The sequence below is a fragment of the Xiphophorus maculatus genome, chromosome 1 (assembly GCF_002775205.1).
Source record: "Xiphophorus maculatus strain JP 163 A chromosome 1, X_maculatus-5.0-male, whole genome shotgun sequence".
Classification (NCBI taxonomy): Eukaryota; Metazoa; Chordata; class Actinopteri; order Cyprinodontiformes; family Poeciliidae; genus Xiphophorus; species Xiphophorus maculatus.
In genome coordinates, this window is record NC_036443.1 from 24,542,978 (window position 1) to 24,569,112 (window position 26,135).

The window sequence follows — 26,135 nt, forward strand, 5'->3', positions numbered from 1 at the left end:
TGTGGGTAAAAATTATAGGGGGGACTAGAAGAGATTGCAGCAGCCCAGCCCTGAATCAGGAGAAACGGAGGGTGTGGAGGGGGAAAGAGACAGAAAACGGGAGTTGTTAGGTGCAGGATCCTGAAGATTTGGGTTTAGTTGTGTTAGTGCTGCGTGCAGATCTGCATCCTCCATCGCTGCTGGGAAACAAGTGCCTTTTGTGCCTCCCCCCTGCTGCAGAGGGGGGAGTGCGTTTACCGGCGTCCCCGGAGGGAGAAGGCAAGACGTCTCCAATCAGCCCTTAGAGCTTCCTCTGATCTTGATGGGCATTTATCACTGACCTGAGACAGGCACTGCTCACCACTCCAACCACCTGGAATGTTCTCAGCGCTTTCACTTTGTTTATTTACTATAAAATCACACTTTGACGAGGATACGACAATCAGCCTGACCAGAAAAAAAGGGGAGGGATATCTGGACATGCTGGATTGTTTGTTCATGATGGACTGACTTTTCCACGTGAATTTTTTTTCTTTTCCCCAGCGGAGGACTCTTTTTCTTAAATGTATGAAGGCAATATTTACCCTGTCATGTTGTGTTTGTCATCCTGAAGGAGAGGCAGAGCATCATCCTGACAGTCATGTAGGGCTGACACATGTAGATAGATTTGAAGCAGGAGAAAATGGAAAAGGGTGACAGTTGGAGCACACTTGCCTGCTGAGCGCGTCTGGCGCCTCGCTCTCCAGAGTTTGGGATTGTTTTGGCCGAGTTGTCATGCTTCTAATTGGACAGAGATAGCTTTCGTCTCAGTGTGTGGCTGGTGAGAGGAGTCGGAGTTTGGGGGATTACAGGCTTTACGCAAAAAGGAAACAGGTGCTGTGGAGCCTTGACTGAGGATTAGTTTGTGCGACCCTGTCAATGGACCTTTTAGACACGACGATCCTCGCTCAAGGACTAAAGAAAAAGAAGGTTTAACCCAGACGATGAGACTCACAGGAAGGAGACAGGAGAGGAGCTTGCATTAAGATTGAGATCAGGTCCCTGCAAACTGTGAAAAGTGAGGTCTTCAGGGCAACTATCAATATTGAGGAACATGTTTGCAGAATTTCAAGGGGGAAAAAAACCCTTTCCTCAATATGCCAGCAAGTCGAACTGATCCATGAGCTGTTTTTTATTGATTTTCTCTCGACATCTAGAAATCTTGTCTGATTACTGCTCAAGAGGTCACTAATCTAAACATAATCCATCACTAGTCTCACCCTGAAGCAGTTTGAGTACTGAGTGAGCCACGTCCGAGGACTAATGGAAGGGTACGATCAGAATATTGCTGAGATCCAGGGTAGGTGCAGTTAATATAAATGCCTTGTATCGTTTTGAATAAATAGTGGTGTGTGTTTGTAAGTAGAGCAGCTTGTAGCTCAAAGGATGGTGTGTCGCAGGTTACCTTATCTTCAGTGCACAGGAAAGGTTTGCAGCTTCTGGCTAATGGTGTCATGGGCACAACCTGACACAAAGCTTTCAATCCCACTCATGCCCTCAAGGAGTTTCAGTGCCGTTGCATTAAGAAATACCTCTAACCATATGCTGATCCTTAAGTAGATGACCAGAGCAAGACAGAGTGCTGACTCGGCTTTAAGCAAAGACACGTTATCTCAGCAAGCCTGGAGAGCAAAGCAGGAGGGTAGGACAATGTGGGACTGAGGAGTAAGAGGCAGCCTCTGCAAGTTGTTAGATGGTCTCATTGTTTGAACGTGTAGCACTGTGAGAGTGGGGGAGTTAAGCCACAGCGGGCGTCTTCTGGGAGTAACTACTCGATGCTGCAGCTCTAGATCTCAATGACCCAGAGTAGCTGCTTACAGCAGGAGTTCTGCACTGTCGCGTTTGTCTGGGAGAAGCACTGACATGTCTGAGACTGGTGCCTGATTGATTAATGAAGCACAAACCTGCAGGACAGTTAGAGTGTGAAGAGAGATCTGCCAATAAGCACACAGATTTCCATGGAAAATATCTGCAAATAAAATAATTTCCAACGTGTGAGCACAACAAAAGACAGCGGAACAGTGACGCAGCCAATTAAACTGTGCCCTTCCCTGCTGTGGATGAGTTGCGTGTCACTCTGAAGAGGACTGGTGTTACACACCACAACCCCCTGCGAATGAGGGTGGGGCTTTCCCACTGCCACAGACAAAGAATACTGCCTTAAGAACCGAACTTCGGTTGGAGGACCAGCAGGGTCCGTTGTTCCCTGCCAGCCGTCGCCATGGGGTGCAACATGTGTGTGGTTCAAAAGCCTGAGGAGCAATACAGGGTGATGTTCCAGGTGAGCGCTCTCCTCCTCTGAGCTAACACTGACTGCCTTGCAAAAGTATTCACATCCCTTCAACTTTTTACATTTTGGGCCGTTACAACAGCGTGTCGAACTCATTTTCACTTTGGGCCAATTAAAGATCATGAATGTCCTCCAAGGGCCAGTTGTGGCAGAATTTACTTACAAAACTACCCATTAGCAAACAGTCACAACTATGAATAAAAAGTTGGCTCTGCATTTAATGAGTTAAATAATATTGTCATTGATGTAATTTGGCAGTTTACAGATAAAAACAGCTTTGACTTGATTGATAAAATGATATGCACACAACTTTAATTTTGAAGGATCTATTTATGTAGCTATCTAGAGTCTAGAGCAGTGTTTCCCAGCCCTGGTCCTCAAGGCACACTGTCCTAAATGTTTTAGAGGTTTCCCTGCTTTAATATGCCTGATTCAACTGATTGCAGTTCAACAAACGCCTGTTAATCAGTCATCAATTGAAATAAGCTGGACTGAAGCAAGGAAATATCTAAAACATGCAGAGCAGTGTATCTTGAGGACCAGGGTTGGGAAACACTGGTCTAGAGGGCCACATAAAAACTTCTGATGGACTGGATTTAGTCCCCGGGCCCTGAGTTTGACAACAACTAATTTCAATTAGTTTCTCTTTTACTGCCATTTTGTGGCACAAAGAAGTTCACAATTCTAAAGTGAAAGAAAAATTTTAGCTTTAATTTTCTGAATTCTTTATTGCAAAATCTAATCTATTTTGTATTCTAACTCTCTGAATTAATCCTTTTTAAAACGACACACGTAGAGACTGAAAATTTTACTCATTCTTTTGTGGAAAACAGCTGAAGCTCAGTCAGAGGCTCACCACTGATACATTTAGGTCAGGACTTTGAATGGGCCATTCTTACTTACGAGTGTGTTTTGATGTAAATATTTCCAGTGTAGCTGAAATGTTTTGAATGTTCACAGTCAGCCATTTGACCCAGAAAACACTGACATAAACCAAACATTAACATTACGATATCAGCATAAACTCAAAAAAGGCAACAGCAGCATCATTATTAACAATTTAAAAAAGAAGTCCTAGCAACACCATTAGTATCATGCTAACCACAGCATATAAGCGTCAAATAAACCACCTTCATACTTTGATAGCTGATTTTAAGCAAAGAACAAATGAAAGCAGCGAATGAAAAAGTAAATAAAAAAGAGCAGAGCAATATGGCAGCTAAAACTAATAAAACGTACTGAGGAACCGAAGCTGTAGCTTACGGATCATTTGGAAAATCCTCCGCATTGTCAGAACTCTTAGGCTTCCCCTCAACTGCCGTCGCCATTAGCAACGTTATCTCCATGGCAACGAGAAACTGGTATCTTCTATGACAGGGGCGAAATTCCGGGCGCCCCAAAGACGTTAAATTCAGTAATTCTGAGTGACTAAATGTTTATTATCTTTACCTATCAACGCAACTGGTTATTTAGCTTCAAGAAGAGCACCGAGTCTGTCGGTGGAAACTCACTGCTGATCATTTTTATTTTTTTCTTCCTTCTTCTACATCTGTGAGGGCGGCGCCCCAGCGCCCCCTATGGATCACCCTTCAGTGGTGTTTAGAGTTAAGGGAACTTCCACCCCGACCTCAACACGGTTCCTTCCAGAATTGCCCTGACTTTATCTCCATGCAATTTCTATAGTCTCCAGCTTTTGCTGTTAATGGAGAAGTAAAACATCCCCACAATGTGACGCTAGCACAGCCATGTTTCATGGTGTGCATGTTCACAGTGATGCTACATGTTAGCTTTCTTGACCAACATGGTGCGTTCCCGGATCATCACGCCCTCTGAAGGCAATTTGTTGTGTTATTTTTTTATATATATATTAGCGTATCAGAATAAAGTAGGCTATGCTAGCAAGGCTTTTCGGTTTTCATTCATAAAAATCTTCATTTTCCTTCCACTGAACAGCTATTCACTGCTTTGTGTTGGTCTAACACATAAAATCAAGCTGAAACCTTGTTGCTGTGCTTGTAATGTAAGATGTGTAAAAGACAGGCGGTATGAATCATATGCAAGGCATTGTTATGGAGAGTCACACGTCACATGACGTGTTTTCCTCTTTAGCAGAACAAATCATTAATTTCAATAACCAACGGCTTTACAAGCTTTTTAAATCATTAACGCCATCTTGTCAGATATCTTCATGGACGGGAACAAAACAATACAAATGTAAGATCAAAACATCCTCATGCTATAATCTCTCATAACAAAATAAATCAAATTAAGATGGATTTTGGGTTGAAAATTAGATAAAACCATTCTTTTGGCTTGATGTTCATCTCCTTTTATTGTTTTAAATGCAGATATAAGCTCATTATCCCATTATCCCTGCTACTAATTGCTGCATGAAGCAGTCATTCAGCGACAATGATAGTGATAATTAGAATAATGATGCTTCACTGTGATTACGATAGCATGAGAGCATCGTACGGCGCAAAAGTAGACAGAGCCTCGGAGCCAGAAGGATGGATGGGTTGTTAAACCGGGATAAAGTGAAGAGAGGCGTTGCCACGGTTACAGCCTCCCCAACAGAGACCTCAGTCTGCCTTTGAATAAGCTCATCTGGCTGTGCTTTGCCACACAAACGTTCCTGCTTGGCGACCCGGTGACACATCCCCCAACCCTAAATAGATCTTCATCTTAACAGAGCATGAGAAACGCTCAGCACTCACGGTTATGCAGAGCAACACTTTGAGTATCTGTGGAGCCCCAAAGCCTCAGCTGGGGTTCTGTTGCATGTTGGACTTGGCTGCATCTGGTGCCAGAGGCAATGCCAAGAGAGAAAGAGCGAGAAACAGAGGAAGAGTCCAAGGAAAGGCAGACTAATGAGATAAAAAGGGAGCACAAACATGCAAATGATACTAGGAGAGAAAAAGGCCAAACTCATTTTTTAAGGTCCTTTTTAGTCTTACAGCTCGACCTTCAAAATAATTAATATGAATGCTTCGTATAGGAAGGGGGAATTAAAATACAAAAGCTCTGGGAGGGCCCACTAATCTTGTAGGTGAAGGCCGAGGAGAAAAATGGTGCATGGAGGCTGATTATGAATCCAGAAGAGGTTCAACATCAGCAACCTTATCTAAGAAAGAAATAAGACAAACAATCCCTGAAAGAGTCATCTCTAGCAACAATCTGCCTCTTTAAACGTCTTTAATATCCAGAAACTAAAAATGCTATTCATCTTTTTTGTTTGTCTGTGTGCCATGTCACTAGCGATGGACGATATGGACTTAAAGTTTTATCACAACATTCTGTGTGAAACGATAAAAGTGACAATAAGAATGATTTATTACATCTTTTTCAGGTAATTGTATGACTGTGACTGTGTGTCACAACAATTACAGCCCCACAAATACAAATAATGCTCTTGAAAAACGTTCCCATTTGTGATTCTTTAGGACACCAGTCACATAAAGAAGTGTGATTTATGTCAATAATCAGAGATACTGCGCTTTTGTATTTATTGATGGTTTCATCAAACAGAGGACAAAAAAGTAAAACTATGAATCCTGATAGTATTACGTAAAATCAACATTCAAAATAATTAATAAATACAAAATATTACCAAAATCTTTACTTAGCATTCAGCTTCCACGCGCCACAAATCTGGAGCAAACTGCCGTAAAATTGCAAAACAGCCGAAACGTTGAGTTGTTTTAAATCTAAACTAAAAACCCACTTGTTTAGAGTTTCTTTTGAAACATAATTAATGAAACATTAACCAACATTTTGAGGTGTAAAGACTTATAGAAATGTAGTGTTTTAATTGTTTATTTTGGTGTTTTTATGATGTAAAGCACTTTGAACTGCCTTGCTGCTGAAATGTGCTACACAAATAAAATTAGATTTATTACCAAGTATTTTCTCCTGAATTCTAATGCAAATATCTTTGTTTACTTGAAATAAGACAAAACTAACTTAGACGTAACCTTTCAGAAAATATATAAGCTTGTTTTAAGTCTGTAATTATTTAATATTGATTTTAAAAAATCTAGCTTCATTCGCAGATTATTTCACTTTTGGGAAAAATGTCTTATTATGGAGTGAAGTAATCTCAGTAGAAATAGTTTTTTTTTTTGAAACACTGGTTTAAAACAGGTTCACGTATCTTGCTGAAAAGTTACTTGTAAGTTTGTTTACCTTATTTTAAATCTACAAATGTATTTGCACTGTAAGCTAAACAAAAAGCACTTGGCAAGATTTTATGTTTTTGCAGTGAAACGATACAATAAACGCCCATCCCTATTAGCTAAAGTATGCAGCAAAAACCCCCCACAAATCTTTGGAGACGAAAGGTCAAAATCAAACCTTTGGTTCATGCAACAGATTTCCCCGATCTGTCAAAATGAGATTAACTGTGCTGCTGCCGTTTAGGAGCGTTTTCAGCTCCGGCTGAGACACACGGAGGCGTGGCGACGAGCAGAGTCCACAGCGACAGCCAGGAAGAGTGATGAAGCGTGGAGAGTTGTCATGTAGTGTGCAGAGCCACTGCAGGGATGTTGTTTGTGCAAGGTAAACAGATACTCTGGGATGGATTTCCACAGACAGCGGTCTGTTAGAGCTGAAGCAGCACTGCTGGCTGGAGGCAGAGGAGCGTGGGACAGCAGAACAAACACAGATGGCATAATGAAGCAGCAAAAGAGCCTCTGGCTGCGAGTCAACATGCATTCAGATACTAATGAAAACTGGGCGGCTCGCAGTAGCCTGAGCTGGCACATTTTTAACTTAAAAAAACAAAACTATTAAACAGACGAGGGATGATCGTGGACGGCATGCTGCTTTTTTAAATTTAGTTTGATTTCTTGCATGTAATAATCAGAAAACCAGAAAATCTGGCTGTGCAGCCGCCTGATTAATGCTGATATCATGCCAAATAAAAGTAGACGTAATTAAATCTTAGCTTCATGGATCTTCACGCTATGTTCTTCAGTTTTACAGGATTCAAGTTTGGGGCTATTTTTCTTTACTCAAGTGTAAAATTTAAACTCAAATTATGCTTGTCTGTTTTCAGACAATAATTACAGAACTTCACAGCTTAAGGCAACGTTCTGCTGTTAATTCAGGCCGTTAAATTCAACTGTATCTAAATGCTTCTCTTGCTGAAGGAATAAAAGTCATGCATTATACATTCAGCCCTTTGCTGCATATTCGTTTCTCTTTGGTTCTCGGTACACACCCATCGGCGTGCGTCCCATCGATACTGACTGTAGCCTCAGGTAGCAAAAAAGGAGAAGCTAATAAATTAGACACAGCAGCAGCAGCAGAACTGTACTGGAAACATAAAGCATATTGGTTTTTATGTTGTGTTTAGCACGCATTACCTGACCCACACAGACCCACCCAGACACGACAAACCGGCAGCCGCTCCCTTCTTCTTCTCTCTCTTGGCTCTGTGTGGAGCAGGAGGCAGTTTCCATGACAACGCGTGTCGTTAAACAAACCTAAGTGTGCCGTCGTTCAGCATGGCACGCAGAAACAAGCCGACGTTCGACCAGAGGTAAACACATCGGGACGAGTGACCTGCAGACAGATACGGGCTGGAGTCAGGGAAAACAAACGGAGACAGAGACAAGAAAACCCGGCTGGAAAAAAATATTAACGCTGCAAAAACACAAAGTCCTACCAAGTATTTTGATCCAGTTTCTAGTGCAAATACAGCTCTGGAAAAAAATGAAGAGCCCACTGCACTAAACCCGACCAAAAACCTCCTGGTTTTTCCACCAAATCATGATTTCTGAACTCTTCCTGAGTTAAAACATTAGTGTTGTTGTTTCTAAATGAATATGAACTTGTTTTCTTTGCATTATTTGAGGTCTGAAAGCACTGCATCTTTTTTGTTATTTTGACCATTTCTCATTTTCTGCAAAGAAATACAAAATATTTGCTTGGAATTTCAGAGACATGTTGTCAGTAGTTCATAGAATAAAAGAACAATGTTCATTTTACTCAAACATTTACCTATAAAGAGTAAAATCAGAGAAAATGATCATTTTAAGTGGTCTCTTAATTTTTTCCAGAGCGGTATCTCGGTACATTTTACAAGTAACTTTTCAGCAAGGTATAGGAGTTCGTTTTAAGTGAATAATTTATTAATACTGATAAAAAATGAACTATTTCTACTGAAATTATTTCACTCATAACAAGACATTTCTCCCATGTTACAAGTGAAATAATCAGCCAGTTGAACTCGTATTTTTTAAATCAATATTAAGAATTATTTACTTAAAACAAGCTCCTATATCTTGCTGAAAAGTTACCTGGAAGTCAGTTTTGTCTTCTTAAAAGTGTACAGAAATATTTGTAAAAGCTGGTTATTAATTGCGAATATTAAAGGAAGCTAAACACACTAGCCACAACAATTATCTGCTCAAATGACAAGACTTAGAACTGAAACAACATGGCGGTGTGTTCACCGTCAAACTGGCAACAAATACATTCAGTTCCATTCAAACTGATTTGTCTCAAAGGGAAATTAAACATCATAACTCATATTGTCTAAGTATCTTCAAAGAATCATTATGGATGACAATGAAGGGCTCCAGTAGCTGTCAGTCTTACAACAAATCTTGAATAAGCCTCTGACTAAATACTGTGGTTTTATGACAGTCCACTGGTTGTCATGACAACGGCTCAACTTCCTGGCAGCAGCAACGTGTCATGGCTGACTCCATCAAACACTGCTAATCCACCACATTTGCTTTCTCCTCAAATTTCTGTCGACTGTTTGGTCAAAAAGCTGCTACACTGGAGTCATAATTGATCCTTATCTATTATGATCAATGGATGAGATTGATCATTTCTCTCTCTGTTCTTTGCTATTCCTGTCACGATAATCTGTCCCAGAATTTATTGCGATAAATGATAATATTATTATGAGACCATTTTCAACTAATGCTAATGGCATAATAATGCAAAAACACATTCTCAAATATGAATAAAATTTTAATTTTAACAAAAAAATGTAAACAAAAACAGAAACGACAAATAGAATGAATTATAAAGTCTCTGTAAACAAAGTTGTCACTAAAAAAGAGCCTAGTTTAGGCTAAAGCACCAAACTGCAGACTTTTATCATCCAGTTTTCGGTAGAAAGAGAGAAAAGAGAAAAATAAAAAAATCATGCAAATGGAAAATATTGAGCTCATTTTAATTTATCATGCGATTAATTGATTTATTGCTCCTATTTGATCCTGAAATATGAATATATCTCCTGTGATTGTTCACAGTCGTTACTGCCTTGATGTTTTATGACTCATTCACATATGATTTTAATTAATTTCTTATTTAATGGAAACACAACATCCGCCATCAGCAGAATATTGACGAACATTTGTAAGGAAAACGCAACTCCTGCTCTCTGGTTTTGGCGGTTCTTCCTCTTCTGCTGCTTGATGTCAAACAGCTGGAGCTGCAGATGGTCAGCCCAGTCCCCAGATTAATTGATTTTCTGAGGAGGTGACTGCAGCAGTCTTCAAAGCAGGGGAGATGAGAAAAATCAATTACTGAACAAGTGGAATCCAATGCGATCCTGGTGAGGATTTCTGCGCTTGTAGGAAAGCTGCTTGAAATGAACATGAAGCAAAACTCTGGAGAGGAAACGTTAGCATGTGACTTTCTTTTTTATCCTAATGTGGCGTTGCCTGTTTTCATCTCAGCTCCTGTGATCGGTTTGCTCTTTAAAGGACAATTAGATAACAATAATTATGCAGCAGCCGTTTAATAATTTCCCAGGAGCTCCTGTTGGGAGTCTGTTTTCCTGCAAGTACTCTTCACCTCCTTGTTTTCTTTGTTTCTCCCCCTTTTCTTCTCCCCGTTTCCTGCTAAACATTTCATGCTTTGCTTTTTTCACACTTTGAACTCTTTGCATTTCTTTCATCTCTCCACATCAACCCCACCCAGAGCTGCGCCGCCGCTGCCGGTACCACATGCCACCCACCCCCCAACACGGCGAATCCTCGAGTACTTTTTATGAATTTTAATTCCAGTTTTTTAACACATTCAAGCGTTGGGTGTGGAGATCCGGGTGTTCATTATCTGGAAGGGAAAAAAAACATGTGTTGCTTATAAGTAGAAGATAGATGTGATGACCTACTAACTCAGATAATAGAGAACAACACATGGAAGCTTGTAATGCAGAGCAACCATTATCCTCCATGAAGTCATCTTCAAAGCAATCTCAGCACCTCTCATTGATAATAAATGAGATCCCCCTTCGTTTTCTTCCATCAGTATTCATACCTGCCACTCATGACCACAGACCTGTCTACTAATGGCTTTGAGAGCAAACAGCGCTGAGGCTGAACACACCAGCCGACCACAACGCTTTTCCCCACATTTTCTTCTGTTATAGATTTATTCAAAGATATTTTGTGCATTTGTTTTATTCACAAAAGCCTGTAAAATCAGTTTTATACATTTTACATACAAGGCGTCCTATTTTCTACTGTTGGATGCAGGGCCATCCCAAAGCAATGCAAGCTAAGCAGCTGTTTAGGGTCCCCCACGCCACCAGGGGGCCCCCAAGAGCACCAAACTACCATGACAGGATGGAAAAATACAGCTCTGGTAAAAAGAAGAGTCCACGGCACTGAACCCCATTGAAAACCTCGTAGTTATTCCACCAAATATTGATTCCTGAACTCTTCCTGAGTTCAAACATTAATATTGTTGCTTCTAAATGAATATGAACTTGTTTTATTTGCATTATTTGAGGTCTGAAACGCTGCATCTTTATCATTGACCATTTCTCGTTTAATGCAAATAAAAACAAAATTTTTGACATGTCAGTAGTACATAGAATAAAAGTCAGTAGTAGTTCATTTTACTCAAACATAGACCTATAAAGACTAAAAGCAGAGAACTGATCATTTGGCAGTGGTCTCTTATTTTATTTTTATGGTTAAACAACTTTTGTGTTGTTTTTGTAAATAATAATGATTAATCTCTTCCTGTTGATGGCTGCTGCCATTGTTGGGGAAAATAAATTAAATTTAATTTTTCAAATAGTTAAAATAAAATGGCACACTTAAATACCACTTTAAATTTTAAAATCCAAATGATTTTTTTACTTTGTTACTCCTGTAATGTTAAAATTAATAGTCATAATATCACTGGTATAATGTATGCTAATTACAAATGATACTAGGTGTGTTACAGATATAGAGTAGCTTAGGAATTATAAATCATCTGGTGTTGACATGTTGGTATGAGCCCTGAATTTATTTATGTATTTAACATTGAATATGAAAAACTTCATATTTTCACAAAAATATGAAGTTAATACTTCATATTTTTGTATGTCCATGCACTATTTTATCTTATAAATTTACACAAACGTCTGAAAACGTGTTGCTGATTGTTTGGTGTATTAAAATAGGTTTGTATTGTGGAAAAGGTGAGGGGATGCAGATACTTTCTGTATAAAATCACAAATGCAAGGCAGAAATATTTGCACAATGCAGAACATACAGATAACAGAGTACTAATTCATTTCCTCACCAAACTGCCATGTTGGCTGCAAAGCATCTCATTTGCTGCGAAGAAGCTCATTAAGACAGACAGTAAGATTTATGGGGGAACATTAGCGCAAGGAAGGACAAACACACACAAGGAGACGGAGCGGCTGAAATAGATGGAGGCGGAGGAGGGCGAGGCGTCGGTTCCTCCGGGAGGGGACGGAGCCGACAGAACTGCTGAGGCAGCACGGCGAAAGAAACCTAGAGTCCAGAAAGGCAAGAGAGAGAGAGAGGGGTGTGGGGACAGAAAACAAGAGACGAAAGGAGAGAAATATAGAGAGACACATACAAAATAAAAAAGAAGTGGAAAATATCAAGGGAGCAGGAGCCGAATGTGGCAGGAAAGTTTTTTCGCTTGGCTGCACAGGGGAACATTGATTTGACATGCAATTACTGGAAAGGGGACATGAGATGAGAGAGAGGGAGCGGAGAGGAGAGGAGAGGATGAACGAGAGACGTGGAGTCGGTGACGTTCAAGGTCAGCAGCTGAACGTTCAGAGACGGGCTGAATCCCGACTCATTTTCGGTCAAAAATGTGGCTCAATATGTCAGTTTAAATCGTCAGTTCTGCCCGTTTCACCAGCTGCTTCAGGCTGATCTGAGCTAACGATGAAAACACTTTAAAATGGGACCTGTTGTATTACTTTATGGCGCCGAGTTAAATCCCAAAGCGTAGCCGGCAGTGACAGGAATACGACGGGTTATAACCATAAACCAGCAGAAACAAATCAAAAGGATTATCAAACTTCATTTTCTTACGAGGTGATGTCTGTAAAGTTACACTGCAAAAAATTAACAACAGGTTTATTTAGCCTGTTATATAGAAAAACATTTTTAAATCACCTTTTTAAAATCATACTTTCTAGAACATTTCAGAAATTAATCTAAAAAAATTCCGTTTTTGGCAGAAGTTTATTTTTATTTATTTTTACTTTATTTTCTGTCTACAATGGTCCTAATATGTTGTCGTATTCACATGCTTCCTTTATTGTAGAAATGTTGGGTCTTTTTAACCTTGGTTATCTCCTTTACTACCAGTTATAGAAATCTTTTCACTAAAGCTACATTTTTATTGCTTTTTTTCTGTTTCTCTTTGCAGAGGGGTCATGTAGGCAACATGCTGTGCTCTTTTGACGCTGATGGTCGATTAAAGGTCTCTTTCATTTACTTTCTGAACTACTGCTTGATGTTTTCTGCTTGCGGTTCTTTCAGAAAACTGGCACTTGGCTAAAGCATATTCATCTTCTTTTGTGTACTAACAAGGTTACAGTTTGTTTTATTGTAGGCACAGTGGCAGGTTTTCATGTGAGCCATTTAAAAGGAGTAGCATTACAAGAAGAAAATCATATTTTACAAGAAAATTATTGTAATACTTTATTTATTTATTCTACTGTAACTTTTTCTCATTTTCATAGCGTGGCCCTAATAACAACAGTGTAATTTCAGACGTTTTCTTGAAAAAACAAGCGTGAAAAGTTAAAGATATGCTAGGAAAAAAATCTGGGAAATTTCTGAGTTTGAAAAGTAAAAACTTTGCAAGAAAAAAAACATTCTAGAAAATAAGTTGGAAATTTCTGATGAAATTTGCATGAAAAAAAGATTAATCTCAGAAATTTTATAGAAAAACTTGGAAAAAAAACAATTTCTGAGATAAATTTCAAAATTTTCAACTTTTGAAATTTGTTTTTTGCAAGAAAAAACTTCTTTTCTTTTTCTTCTTAACTTTTGAAACTCGGTTTCAAAAGTTAAGAATTTAGAAATTTTCTTGTTTTCTCTACAAATTTTCTGAGACTTTGTGACAGTTCTCTTCTTTTTTTTTCTTTAATGGCCCTGATATCTGTATCTAATACTCCATCATACTATTTATATTCACTGAGTGAATGAAAGAAAAATTAAAACCTCCAGCGGTGTCGGGCCGCCCTCGCAGCTCAGCGCCGCTCCGGCCTCCTGGCGACCAGCGGGAGCTCCAGGGGTCAAATGCGAAGGCTGTAAACGGCAAAAATGGGGTCAATCAGAACTTCAATCCAAAATGGCCGAATTCCTGTTTGACTTGCAATATGACATTAATTGTATTTTCTATGCGTCTTAGGGAGCTCTACAAGTGTACCAAATGTCATGTCTCTACGATGAAGTAAGGTCAATGCGGAGGGTTTTTGGAAAGTTACTAGGTGGCGGCGTTGAGTCGTTTCTTTTGCGACTTCTGAGTATTTGAATACGATAAAGCTCCCAAAAAGCCCATTCCTTAGAGGGGCAGAATTGTAATAAGAAGAAATGATACGATTACAATAGACCTTCACATTACTTCGCTGCTCAGGCCTAAATAGGAGGAGATGAAATGACAAGATGAAATGGTTGTCGTTTTTCAAACCGATCTGTATTTATGCTAATTTTCTGCTGCAGGTGAATGCGAAGGAGCTTTCTCGCCTGTCTGGAGATCCCACCCTGGACATACGAGACCCCCGGCTGTCCAGCATCCTGAAGCGGGGCGCTCGGAGACGCGCGGCCCCGACTGCGGCCGCCGGGGGCCCCGTGGCGGTGACCATGGGCATGGCCGACTGCGTGGACAGCTGCACCCAGACGGACATCAGCTTCCAGCATATGTTGACTCTGGGCCGGAGCAGAGAGCATCCCTGTGGAGCGCCGCCCCCTCCTGACCCAACGCCCTCCCCACCGCTGCCCCCACTGCCGGAGCCATATCTGTTCAACGAACTGTGAGTGGGAATCGCTCGATACAGGGTGTCCAAACGTTTGGTCACATAGGCCAAAACTGTGGAGTCAAAAGTATGACGGCGTAGTGGAGCCATTTTAGATAGAAAAAGAAAAGTTAATTTCCAAAAACTCAGAAATTTTTAGATTAATCTTATAAAATGTCTAGAAAAAATCAAGAAAATTTCTGACCTCCGAAAGTTGAAAATTGGCACAAAAAAAAGATTAATTTCAGAAATTTTCTAAAAATATACATATAAGAGAAAGTTTGACTTTTCAGAAATTCTTAAGATTTTACTAGAAAATTTCTGAGATTAGGTTTTTCTAGCACATTTTTTACTTTAAGCTCGTAAATGTTCTTGTTTTTCCTAGAATATATATAAGATTATAAGATTAACAGCCCTAGTATGTCATCATACAAATTTACTGAAAAAAAATTATCTAGGAAGGATTTTACACATTTGCTGTAATAATAAAATGCATTTACTTTTTAAATTATTTTAGGCTCCATCAAACAAATTTATTCTCAGTTACAAGAACAGGATTTGGGGCATTTTCTTTCAAAACACTTGCTATATTTATCTAAGTTTAATAAATTGAATAAATCTTGATTTGGGTGAAGCAAAGTTGTCTTTTCAATAAAACAATAGATAACAAGGTTCTACTTATTATGGAAGTTTGTTTGTAAACATGTTGTGTTGTACTTAACTTTTTTCATTGTAAGAAATTATATTGGTAATAATTTTACCCTTATTCAAAACAAGAGTTTAAAAAACATATTTGTATCATTGTTGAGCTGCAGCTAGAGCCACAATAAAAATCTAAGGGACACAAATGGCCTTTTAGACACTCCTGTTTACTAGGTCTCTAATTGTACTGTCTACAACAACTCTTTGACAAATTTTGAATTAATATAAGTTACAACAATGTTTAAGTTACCTTTGAGATCAATAAATTAGTTTTGAATTTGAAAAATATTCAACTGAATATTGTTGTTTTGGTCCATTTTAATACACATTTGAGGCCAGAAGCTGCTCCAATTGAAAGGTATTTTCCTGAATGTTTTCGTCCTCAGCTTCTCGGAGCCTGTGTACTACGACCCCACCGACTACTTCGACATCAGTCAGCATGAAGTGGACAGAAACGACGAGCTGGAATACGAGGTCAGGGATTTTTAAATCCAGAGTTAGCTAGTTACTAGCTACATTTACTTTGATAACTTTTTGGAAAAAAATTCCCTTTAGGAATATTTTTACTATGTTGCACTTTTTAACTTTTACTTGAATAATTTTATTATTATAATTATTATTATTAAGTCGAGTAAAATTCCTGGATATTCAACCCACTGTGAGTAACTTCACTGAATGAAGCAAAAAACTCAACAGAATCAACTGACTCACTCACTCTTTGGTTACCTAGCAACTCACTCTCTGGTAACCTAGCAACAAGTAACTGACGCAGTAGCAGTTTAAGATTTCACCACGGTGCCTCCTGAGTACTTAAAAATTACAAAATAACAGTATTTCAGATATTTAAAAACAGAAAAAAACAAATCAATGATAATTCAACTGATATGAAAGGCTTATAGCTTAATAAGTTTTTTATTTGTGTCGTCGAGTCCTAAGTAGAAATATGTTTAAGTAGTGCTGTTCTTCCTTGAGTACGTATTAACCATGACCTCTGACCTCCCCTTTACCTGCTCTAGGAGGTGGAGCTGTACAAATCCCGTCAGCAGGATAAACTGGGTCTGACGGTGTGCTACAGAACCGATGATGAGGAGGACCTTGGGATCTACGTGGGAGAGGTGAAGTCAAGAAAAGTTATATTAGTTAAATATTTTCTATGATTTTGTGGTTTTTAACACCTTGTTATTTTATAAGGTGAACCCAAACAGCATCGCTGCAATGGATGGACGGATCCGTAAAGGAGACAGAATACTACAGGTGTAAACCTTTGAATTTTTTTCATATTACATCTACCAAATTCAATGTGTTTTATTGGGGTCTTAGATGGTAGACCATCTCAAATTAGACCATACTTTTTTACAAATAAAAATCTCTGGTCTGCACTTTCAGAATTAGTTCATTTTTTAGCTTAATTATTTTAATTTTAATGTTAATGTACTTTTTTCCTAGGCTATTAAACTCTCAGTAAAATAAATCGCAAGTTATTATAATGTGAGAATATTTAAAGTGGTTAAGTTAGGGCTGGGCAATAAATAAATAATAATATATTAATATCAATAGATAATACATCTGATGGAATAGTCACTGAACTCCGATCCATAACTGCACAGCATTCTGGGAGATGTAGGCAGAGGAAATATTTTAGATTCTCAACCTCTCACGGCCAGCTAAGAAAGGTTGGTGGAATCAACTAACCTCACTCACTCTTTGGTTACCTAGCAACTCAGTCATTCTATGGTTACCTAGCAACAACCTGTCGGGTAACTGGTGCAGCAGCAGTTTAAGTTCCGCCATTTTGCTTAAAAATAAAAACCAACATTATGGAGTGAAAACTGTGGATAAAACAGGAAGGATCATGTCACCATTTCAGATATTTAAAACAAACACAAAAAAGTTTTTAAATCAATAATTATCTATATGAAACGCTTATACTGTATATTGTCCAGTCATAGGTTAAATGTGTGATTCCTTGTTAGGCTCTGTAGCTTAGAGTATCTTTTATGAATTCCTCCTAAATATTAATCCATGTCCAGTTTAACTGAATCCGTCTTTGGCTTCTGCTGCCTTACATTATCTGGAATAAGCTCATAAAGTCATCCTCCTCTTTTCCTCTCAGATAAACGGAGTGGACATCCAGAACAGAGAGGAGGCGGTAGCTATTCTCACCAGAGAGGACAGCACTAATGTCTCCCTGCTCCTTGCAAGGCCTGAGATAGAGGTGAGGAAATTGAATATGCAGTCTTTGGGGAAGAGAGCTGCGAGACTCGATTCTGAATGTTGAACTGGAAAGACGTTTTTCTCAGTTCCTCTTACAGTTCATGTAACAAGATTAGGGCTTAAACAGTTCATCTGATTAATCGTGATGAACCGATTATTGAAATAATCATCAGTTAATTTAATAATCAATTAACTGTTAATGGAGTATATAAACGTAAAAGTAGACATTCTGCATAATTAAGTAAAGATTGTACAAAAAATATACAGATTTTGCATTTAAAATTAAAAAACGTATCGATCGTAATAGTTTTAGCTTCAACTGGTTTAAATTCTGTAAAAAAACTAATCTCTTAAACACCTTTTACGATCTAATTATTATTCAGTTTATCCATAAAAAGTCAACAGATTAGCACTACATTTGATTGATTAATTTTCACATATTGATGTTCAAAGTACTGTTTTTTTAGCTTGGCAACAAATAACGATGACGCCGATATTAAAGAAATGCAAATACATTATTGTATTTTAGGGAAAAATAATAATTTCTTATTTAAATTAGAAATTTAAATGCTTGTTTATTTCCACGTTTTAATGTATTTCTAATATTGTTTAAAAACGTTTAAGTGGTTAAATGAAAAATCAGCAGTATGTGCCATTTTTTAATCCAATTAATCATCAGAACAATCGAGAGATTAATGGATTACAAAGATTAATTGTAGCCCTAAGCCAGATATTAAATTACATTTTAGAAGACAACATCCAATTGAAAGAGGAAAAAGAAACATAATTCTTTGTCTTTGAGTTGTCTCTGTTGCAAATATGTACACAAAAATGTTAAAAACAAAGATGGTATACAGAAACAAGGACAAATAGTGTAGTGGAACTCACAAGGTCACTTTTAACAGATTATGAGATCCTACATAAGCAAAACTCCTCCGCCAAGCTTTTTCTGCTGAATATAATTACAGAGACATGCAGTGTTTACGTGAGCACAGAAACATTTGTATTCGCTCTGTGCTGCCGGGCAGATTTAAAAGTCACTCATTAAAAACAGAGCAGGTCAAACACAGAGCACAAATAAACTCTGCTCTCTTCCAACACCAGTTTGAATATATAAAGACGAGTAAATACCCGCGAAGGTCTTATAAGATCTGTATTGGCGGGGCATTGTCCCACATTAAGATTCAAGCCGGGGAGAGCGGTAGGGAAGGACGAATAATCATCAGAGGGAAACGCAGAAGAAGAGATTAGAGCTTGATCTGATGGTGAGGAAGATGAAGAAACGAGGGGTTTTGTTAAAGAAGAGGATCAATACAACACGTCTAGCAGTCTGCATGCAGTTCACATTTATTTATTTTTTTTCTATTTGTTTTTTATCACCCGCAAGGGGTCTTTTTGTGGGCTCTAGTGTCCCTTTTTCAAAGTAGGCTGACAGGAAAGGGGGAAAGAGAGGGGGGAGTCGAACCCGCGACAGCCGCGTCGAGGCCACGTTGCCTCTGAATGTGGGTCGCGCTAACCCCTCCGCCACCACGGCACGCCCGCAGTTCACCTTTAAATCAAACGAATTAGACAGAATCTGCAGAGAGGAGGAAGAGGAGGAAGGGAGGAAGGTGTTTAAAGTACTTTCAATTTATTACATCAGCTTCTGAATTAAACTGCAACCTTAAAAAGAAGAAACTGCATAAAGTAAAAATATTATTTTGTCTCATTCTAACATTGAATAATAAAAAGTCTTCAATAAACCCCTTTTTTAAATCTACACCATAGTTAATTGCTTTATCTTTCAAATCATTCAATAGAAACTGAACAGGTTAAAGTTTCTCAGACCTTTGGCGCCGCCTGGTGTCAGAAAGGACAGCTACTCTCATTTAACCGATAAGAGAATTGCAGACTGAACTGAAGAGTTACAATCACAGCTGTTGTTTTTTTGTCCCCTGATTCCAGGCCGAGTCATTTCCCAGAATGGGAATTTGTCAATAGAAGTTCAATACTTTAATAAAACCAACACAATCTAAATCTGGGGTTTGACGACGAGCATAGATTTCACTTTTATTCCACAAATAAATCTAACCAGACATGTCTATCTGAAGTCAGCTAACGTTAGCGTGTTTCTCCCTGTTCTTCTCCTGCTTCAAAAGTTTAGCACTTTGCTTTGAACCCTAAGGATAATGATTGGGATGTTACTGAAGTTCTTGTGTATGTGAATTCAGATTAGTGAGAACTTTAAGCAGAAGACTATATGTCTTTATACATTAGAGTTAACCCCGTGAACAATGGTTGCAGGACATTTTGAATGACACTGATGGTCCACCAGTAGAGTCTCTAGATGTTAGTACAAGTAAGATATGAGTCAAATTCTATACTGGGTTGCCAGTTGAAATCTCTTTTAAGTTATATTTGATAAAAACAGCATTTTATAGCAACTGAAGATAATAGTGACTTGATTGGAGAACATATAAGGCAATACTATCCCTTTCACTGCAAGTATTAGGAAAATGTTTTCATTTTAAATTGACTAGATGCGTTACTAATCTATTATTTCTTCTGTCTTCCTTTCTCAACACTGAACCTCTCCTCTGTAATGCAAAAAATTTTAATTCATTAACTGGCTAGAATGAAAACCAGCTGGATCCAGACGAGCTGGAACTGGAGCCTCTGGACAACGATGTTCATTTGAGCAGCAGTACCATATTGAGGAGCAGCCCTTCCGTCCAAGGTGCAGGACAAGTCAGCGCTGCGATCGGAGGTGTCCTCTCCAGTCACAATCACGCTCACTTGCTGAGCAGAGATTCTCCTGATTTGCTCCTGACTGTCCTGAGTAACAGCCAGGAGTTGGACAGCGGGGTTGGCCGGACAGACGAAAGCACACGCTATGAGGAGTCGTCAGAACACGACCTACTAGGGGATGACCACACCAGTGCCTCCAACACAAACACAACCAACACACCTGGAAGCATGCGAAAGTTCTTGTCGGGCAGAGGGGACACCCCACCGTTACTGCACTCCCAAGACCTTCAGTTCAGCACTGACTCTCTGCTAGGACTGGACTGCTTCAATGGAGGAGGAGGCCTGGAGCTGGTGGAACGTTTAGAGAGGAGCTACATGGCAGATTCAATGCGGATGATGATGCCTGGGCTAACCGAAGAAGAGTGCGAGCGATACAAAGAGCTGCTGGAGATCAAGTGCTTCTACGAGAAGAACAGCAATGTTCCGGGGATGGAACAAGAGGAAGGGGATGTGCCACTGGACGAGAATAGGAATGAGAGTTTGACGCAGCACGAAATGGCCCTCATAGAAGAAGAGCTGCGCCATCTGGAGTTTAAGTGTCGCAATATCTTGAGAGCGCAGAAGATGCAGCAGCTGAGGGAGCGTTGTATGAAGGTTTGGCCTCATGAAGATAAAAATGGAGCAAGTGCAGGCACTGGGTTAGGAGCTGGGCGCTTGGAGACAAATGGTTCTTTGGTGAGTGAGGAGTCTTGTCACCAGGCTCTATCAGACATCAACGAGCTTCCTGAGAGAGAGCGCTCTGATAAAGACAGCACTAGTGCCTACAACACTGGGGGAGAAAGTTGCAGGAGCACGCCTCTGGTCAGTGAACAGTACCCGTCTCTGTCCACTCAGAGTCTGGAGGGAGGACAGTCTCCTCTTCCACCGTCCACCAGACAAAAAGAGAGATGGGATGGGATCCAAGCAAACTTAAACCAACCATACTCTCCGCAAACTCACCGGAGAGGAAGTGAGGCAAAGACATCCAGCCCGGGGGTAAAGGTTAGGTCATTGTCCCGGGACGTAGGAAGTAGGAGGGGCTCGGATGGGGGAATGAGACGCAACCCTAGAACCAATGGGACAGCTGAGAGAGCCGGCGGACGCAGCGCAGAAAACAGCCCATATCTGTCCCGCCGTCAGACGGACGTAAAGCCCCCACAACGCTACCTGAGCTGCATGCAGCTGAGGACACCCTCGGCCTCCGAGCACCTGGGTGGACTCAGGAATCCCCCCAAAGAGGGCACTATAGAGTTAGGAGACGATGCGAGCCCAATGAGTTTGGGCAGCACATGTAAAGATGTTCCACAGATTCCAGATGGCATTCCCTCAGCGCTGTCCCCTCCTCTGCTGCCCGCTTCCCCCAGAATGGAGTGGAAGGTGAAGATCCGCAGCGACGGCTCACGCTATGTGGCCAAACGACCCGTGAGGGATCGCCTCCTGAAGGCTCGTGCCATAAAGATCAGAGAGGAAAGAAGCGGAATGACGACGGACGATGATGCTGTGAGCGAAATGAAGATGGGTCGCTACTGGAGCAAAGAGGAGCGAAAGCAGCAGCTGCTGAAAGCCCGAGAGCAGCGGCGGCGAAGGGAGTTCATGATGCAGAGCCGTCTCGACTGCCTCAGGGAGCGTGATAGGGAGCAGGGCGGCAGCGCGGCAGGTCAACAGGGGGCGCCACAGCAGCAGGAACCTGCATCCATACTGGAACTCTGCCACCGGAGGAGCATGAAGAAGCGCAGTCGGAGAATCCTGGACAACTGGATCACTATACAAGAGCTGCTGGCACATGGGAGCAGGTCTGCAGACGGGAAGAAAGTCTACAACCCCCTGCTGTCTGTTACCACAGTCTGAGCCGTTGTACACACGTAGCCGGGTCTTTATAAAAACAAATATCTCCGCCACATAATTTTAAAAAAATACTACACACATAGGATCGGTTTAAGTAAAATGTTCATCTGCATGAACTCACTAAATTACTCCACTGTGCGTTGTAGTGAACATGCCACACCCATAGGGGGCAGTGTATTGCAAAGCTAAAACCTATATCAGCCAATCACAATACTTCTCAAAAAGCACAACTTCCTCTTAGGAATTAAATATGATGCCAGAAGGTTCATTTATGTGGACAGAGAGACTACTTTTAAATACTGTGTTAGAAAATAAAGTTTATAAAATACAAGACAATGTTGTTTGGGATTTGCGTCAAAGCAACAAACGGCAATAAATGGCATGATTGGATAGTTGTTGTAAGGCAGCTGATCTTTGGTCTCTGATAGTCATTTTTCTATGACGGAGTATTACAGCCATACTGAGAAAAAGCAAAAAAGGAAGAAAATCACGAGAAAAAGTGATAACATCATGACATTAAACTTGTACAAGAATGAAGTCGTAATGTTACGAGACAAGTCATAAAGTCGTAATATTCTAACTTTATTCTCATAATATGACTTTATTCTTGTACTTATTCTCGTAATTTTATGATTTTATTGTTGTAATGTTTTGGGGGCTTTTTGTTAGTGTTGCCCTAATTCTCTGTCGAATTTCTCCTCCCTTGATGGCCAAACAATGGTCACATGTAACATTAGCACAACATTATTTATCACGGATTGTAATGCCTGCACCTCTAAATCTCTGGTTTCCAATTCTCAAATCTCCACTTTGTTCTAAATTTTTATTAATAATAGTTTTTGATAATATCACACTGAGTTTATGTGGAAATTGAAAGGCCAAATCGCATAGAAATCTATTCAATTTCCCAGAAATCCGGCTACGTGTGTTACTAGATGGGCAATGAAAAGAGAGTGTTAGAAAGAGATAACATCATTTGGCACACAACAGGCCCAAGTAATAAAAACAAAACTTCTTCCAAAAGTGCAAGAAAATATACATATATATATACACTGTGAACATAAAGATCAATTTTAAGTATCCTGTAGCAATTCCAGTGCTAGAGACAAAGGGAAAAAAGCACAGATCGTGTTCAATAAAACATAACACAATGCTACATACCACGATCACACCAGCTGCTCCTCAGAAGCTCACCAATAAAAACAGCAATGTTTACAGGTCTTGAACACCTTTTTATAATTAATGGAAAATGGGGCCAAGAACAATGCAGCTGTGAAAGAAAACATTGAAGAAAAATCACTTGTGTGCCATAAAAACTGGACAACTGGTGTCCAAGTAAGACTTTGCAAGTAAGACAACTTTTTCTGCTTGGCTGCATCTTTTGTAATATTTTTTGCAGTGTTCGTGTACAACTTTCACCAGTTTGTTTTGTTTGTTTTTTAACACGTTATCTAAGCACAGACATCTCTTGGACATGAGGAGCTGAGCCGTGCCTTTCTTTCAGGCAGAACTGACTGTAAAGCACAAAAGAAAAAAGGCTGGACCAGTTCAGTTTTTCATTAAAATCAATGTAAAATGCCTCCACAAGAAAAAAAAAAGAAAAGAAAAAGATTTAGGTCATAAATATTGTTGACCTTTTAATAAGCACAGACAAGATGTTGACATCATCACCTGAAGAATAGATTAGGCAATTTAGATTAACATTATCCAAAGAACTGGGTATTTTTGCTCTGTTGTAGCTCTTCTTGTAATTTCTACTGATTCATAAGCTAAGGAACAGTGTTTTGCACAAGTATTCATACATCCCGATTTTTTCCACATATTCTCCCAATAAAAACAGAAACTCTGCAGCTGAAATTAGCATCTGTGATCTTGCCACAAGCTATTAATTGGATTTACAGTTGACTGGGTCAAAGGTCAACTGTTACATTTCTAATAAAAGGTTTGTTTTATGCTTCAGTTTTTTCAAGCCAACCAAAAATGTACATTTTGGTCTCACCTATGACATACTTCTGATTTTTCAATGATGAATTGTGGTCTGTGAAACTCCCTTTCATAATCCAAACCAACTTTAAACTAATCGACAACTTTATCCCTGACCTGCCTGCTCCATTTCTTGGTCTTCACGATGCTGTTTGTTCACTTTCAAAGAGATGCTGGATTTACACTTACAGATATACAGTATATATATCGCTAGCTAATTAGGTAGCCTGGTAAAAAAATAAATTAAATTAAATTAAATTAAAAACAGTCCATTGTTCTACACTATTTTACTATTTGATTCAAAGTTCGTACATAATCTGGACCCTCGACTATTGAGAAACGATTGCTTCGTAGTTAAAGTTTTAAATTTTACCCAATTGCTAATGGTTACTTTCCCCGTGACGTATGTAATGCGCCAGTTCGACGTTCCGTAGCTTACCGGAAATTGCCTGAGCTGTAAACAACCACCCTTTGCTGCAAAGAGAGACGTGCCGGACCGAACAAAGATGGCCGTTACTGTTAACTCAGTAATATTGGGAACCGTGGCCAACGCGGACTGAACGGCTTCGCTCACTTCCTCCGCTACCGTTGCTAAAACTACAGGCTGAATTATAAACAAAACAAAAAAAAAATCTACGTCATCGTTTACAATTTCTTCTTCTGTTCGCTGATTGGCCCGTTTGAAATTCTACCAGATAAATCCAGTTTCATGAGAGAAATGCCAGAGGGAGAGGTAGCTTTCGCATTACACAAGTTTAACACAAATACACTCTGCTTTTTTATATTATTGTTTGCTATTAGGAGATCTTCCTGTTTAAAATTGTCAACTAATTTGAGTCTGAAACCACATAAAACACACCGATATAAATGCTATAAAAGGCATGAATACTTTTGCAAGGCACTGCAAGTTCCCGCCCTGAAGATGATGCAGTTCTCCCGCAGACCAGTTAGGGTATTGTATTGTTTATGACTGTGACCAGGGCTATTCATGGATTCTTCAAGCTATAACTCGCCTAACATCTGCTGCACCTGCTGTTTTCTGAAACTTGCTCCTCCTATATGGAGTATCTTCTCTATTATACCCGCACAAATGCTGCTTCTTTCCACTAAACTCGTGCATGTTTGATACAGAGAGGATTCCCCACCCATGCGCTTCAATATTGAAGGCTTTTACTCTAATTGTGTACGTCTTTCTATGACTTTGCTGAAGTCCTAGCATAGAGAAAAGAAAAACACGTAATTGTTAAGTGTTGTGATGTGTCTGCAGTTTGAAAGCTTTTATAAATAAATGCTGTGAACATTAAGACTATGTCCGTTCATTTCTCCTGCAGATTGTAGGGCTGGGTGATAAATCGATTTTAATTGAATCTTTGGAAAACCGGGATTTTTTTTTTCACTAATGCGATTCTTGGGTTTCCATAGTTCAGTGATGTCAGGGCAACCAGGGCCGCCATCTTGCTTAACAAGCCTGTTTTACAGCTTCTGGTTACTTCGACTTTGAATTCAGGTCAACTCTACAATGGGATATTAGGGCCAATCTAATTGTTTTGTTTGTTTTTTAAGTACAGGAGTAAAATTATATTATAATAATTCAGTTGTAATTTTGAGAAATTATAGCCATATTCCTGTAATTAAACAATAATTCTTGTAGCCTTGCCCTAATACTTTTACAATTCAGAAGGGACGATTGAAATGAGATCCTCTTTTGAAAATATTTCCTGTCAGTCATTTGTTTTTTAGAAAAGAAAGCAAGAAAACAAAACGATTAAAAACGGAAATCTACAAAGGACCACTGTAGAGAGAAAAAAATTATTTTGCAGCAAAAAAAACATTGACATCGTTTTCTGGAAAATACAAGATAATTTTGATCTCCAAAAGTTTAAAAGTTGCTAGGAAAAAAAAATCAAAATTAATCTCAGAAAATTGCTTTATTCCTAGAAAATGTCTAAGTTTGAAAAGTCGAAATGTTTGACTGGAAACTCAGAAATGTTCTTGTTTTTTTCTAGACAATTTATAAGTTATTTTTGGTGAAAATTTACTCTTGATTTTCTTTTCCCATTTAAA

General features: G+C 39.4%; 1 protein-coding gene across 3 annotated transcripts; it reads left to right on the top strand.

Annotated features, from left to right (window-relative positions):
- LOC102231717 (PDZ domain-containing protein 4-like) lies at positions 1-25,375 on the top strand. 3 transcript variants are annotated; one of them, XM_023339102.1, is made up of 8 exons: positions 1-2,299; positions 12,968-13,021; positions 14,269-14,579; positions 15,650-15,737; positions 16,280-16,378; positions 16,455-16,517; positions 17,377-17,478; positions 20,091-25,375. In XM_023339102.1, the coding sequence occupies exons 1-8, from the start codon at positions 2,240-2,242 to the stop codon at positions 22,089-22,091; spliced, it is 2,778 nt and encodes a 925-aa protein (XP_023194870.1). In that variant the 5' UTR covers positions 1-2,239; the 3' UTR covers positions 22,092-25,375. The 3 variants fall into 3 exon arrangements, with proteins under 3 accessions (XP_023194870.1, XP_014328656.2, XP_023194882.1); XM_023339114.1 differs by lacking the exon at positions 1-2,299 and adding an exon at positions 12,122-12,346; XM_014473170.2 differs by lacking the exon at positions 12,968-13,021.
- Positions 25,376-26,135: the final 760 nt, after the last annotated feature.

Excerpts from the sequence above, each read along its gene's own strand:
- LOC102231717 (XM_023339102.1), top strand. The coding sequence starts at position 2,240 with ATGGGGTGCAACATGTGTGTGGTTCAAAAGCCTGAGGAGCAATACAGG. Across the intron at positions 16,518-17,376 it reads AAGGAGACAGAATACTACAG|ATAAACGGAGTGGACATCCA; the intron begins GTGTAAACCTTT and ends TTTTCCTCTCAG. Across the intron at positions 17,479-20,090 it reads TTGCAAGGCCTGAGATAGAG|AATGAAAACCAGCTGGATCC; the intron begins GTGAGGAAATTG and ends TTAACTGGCTAG.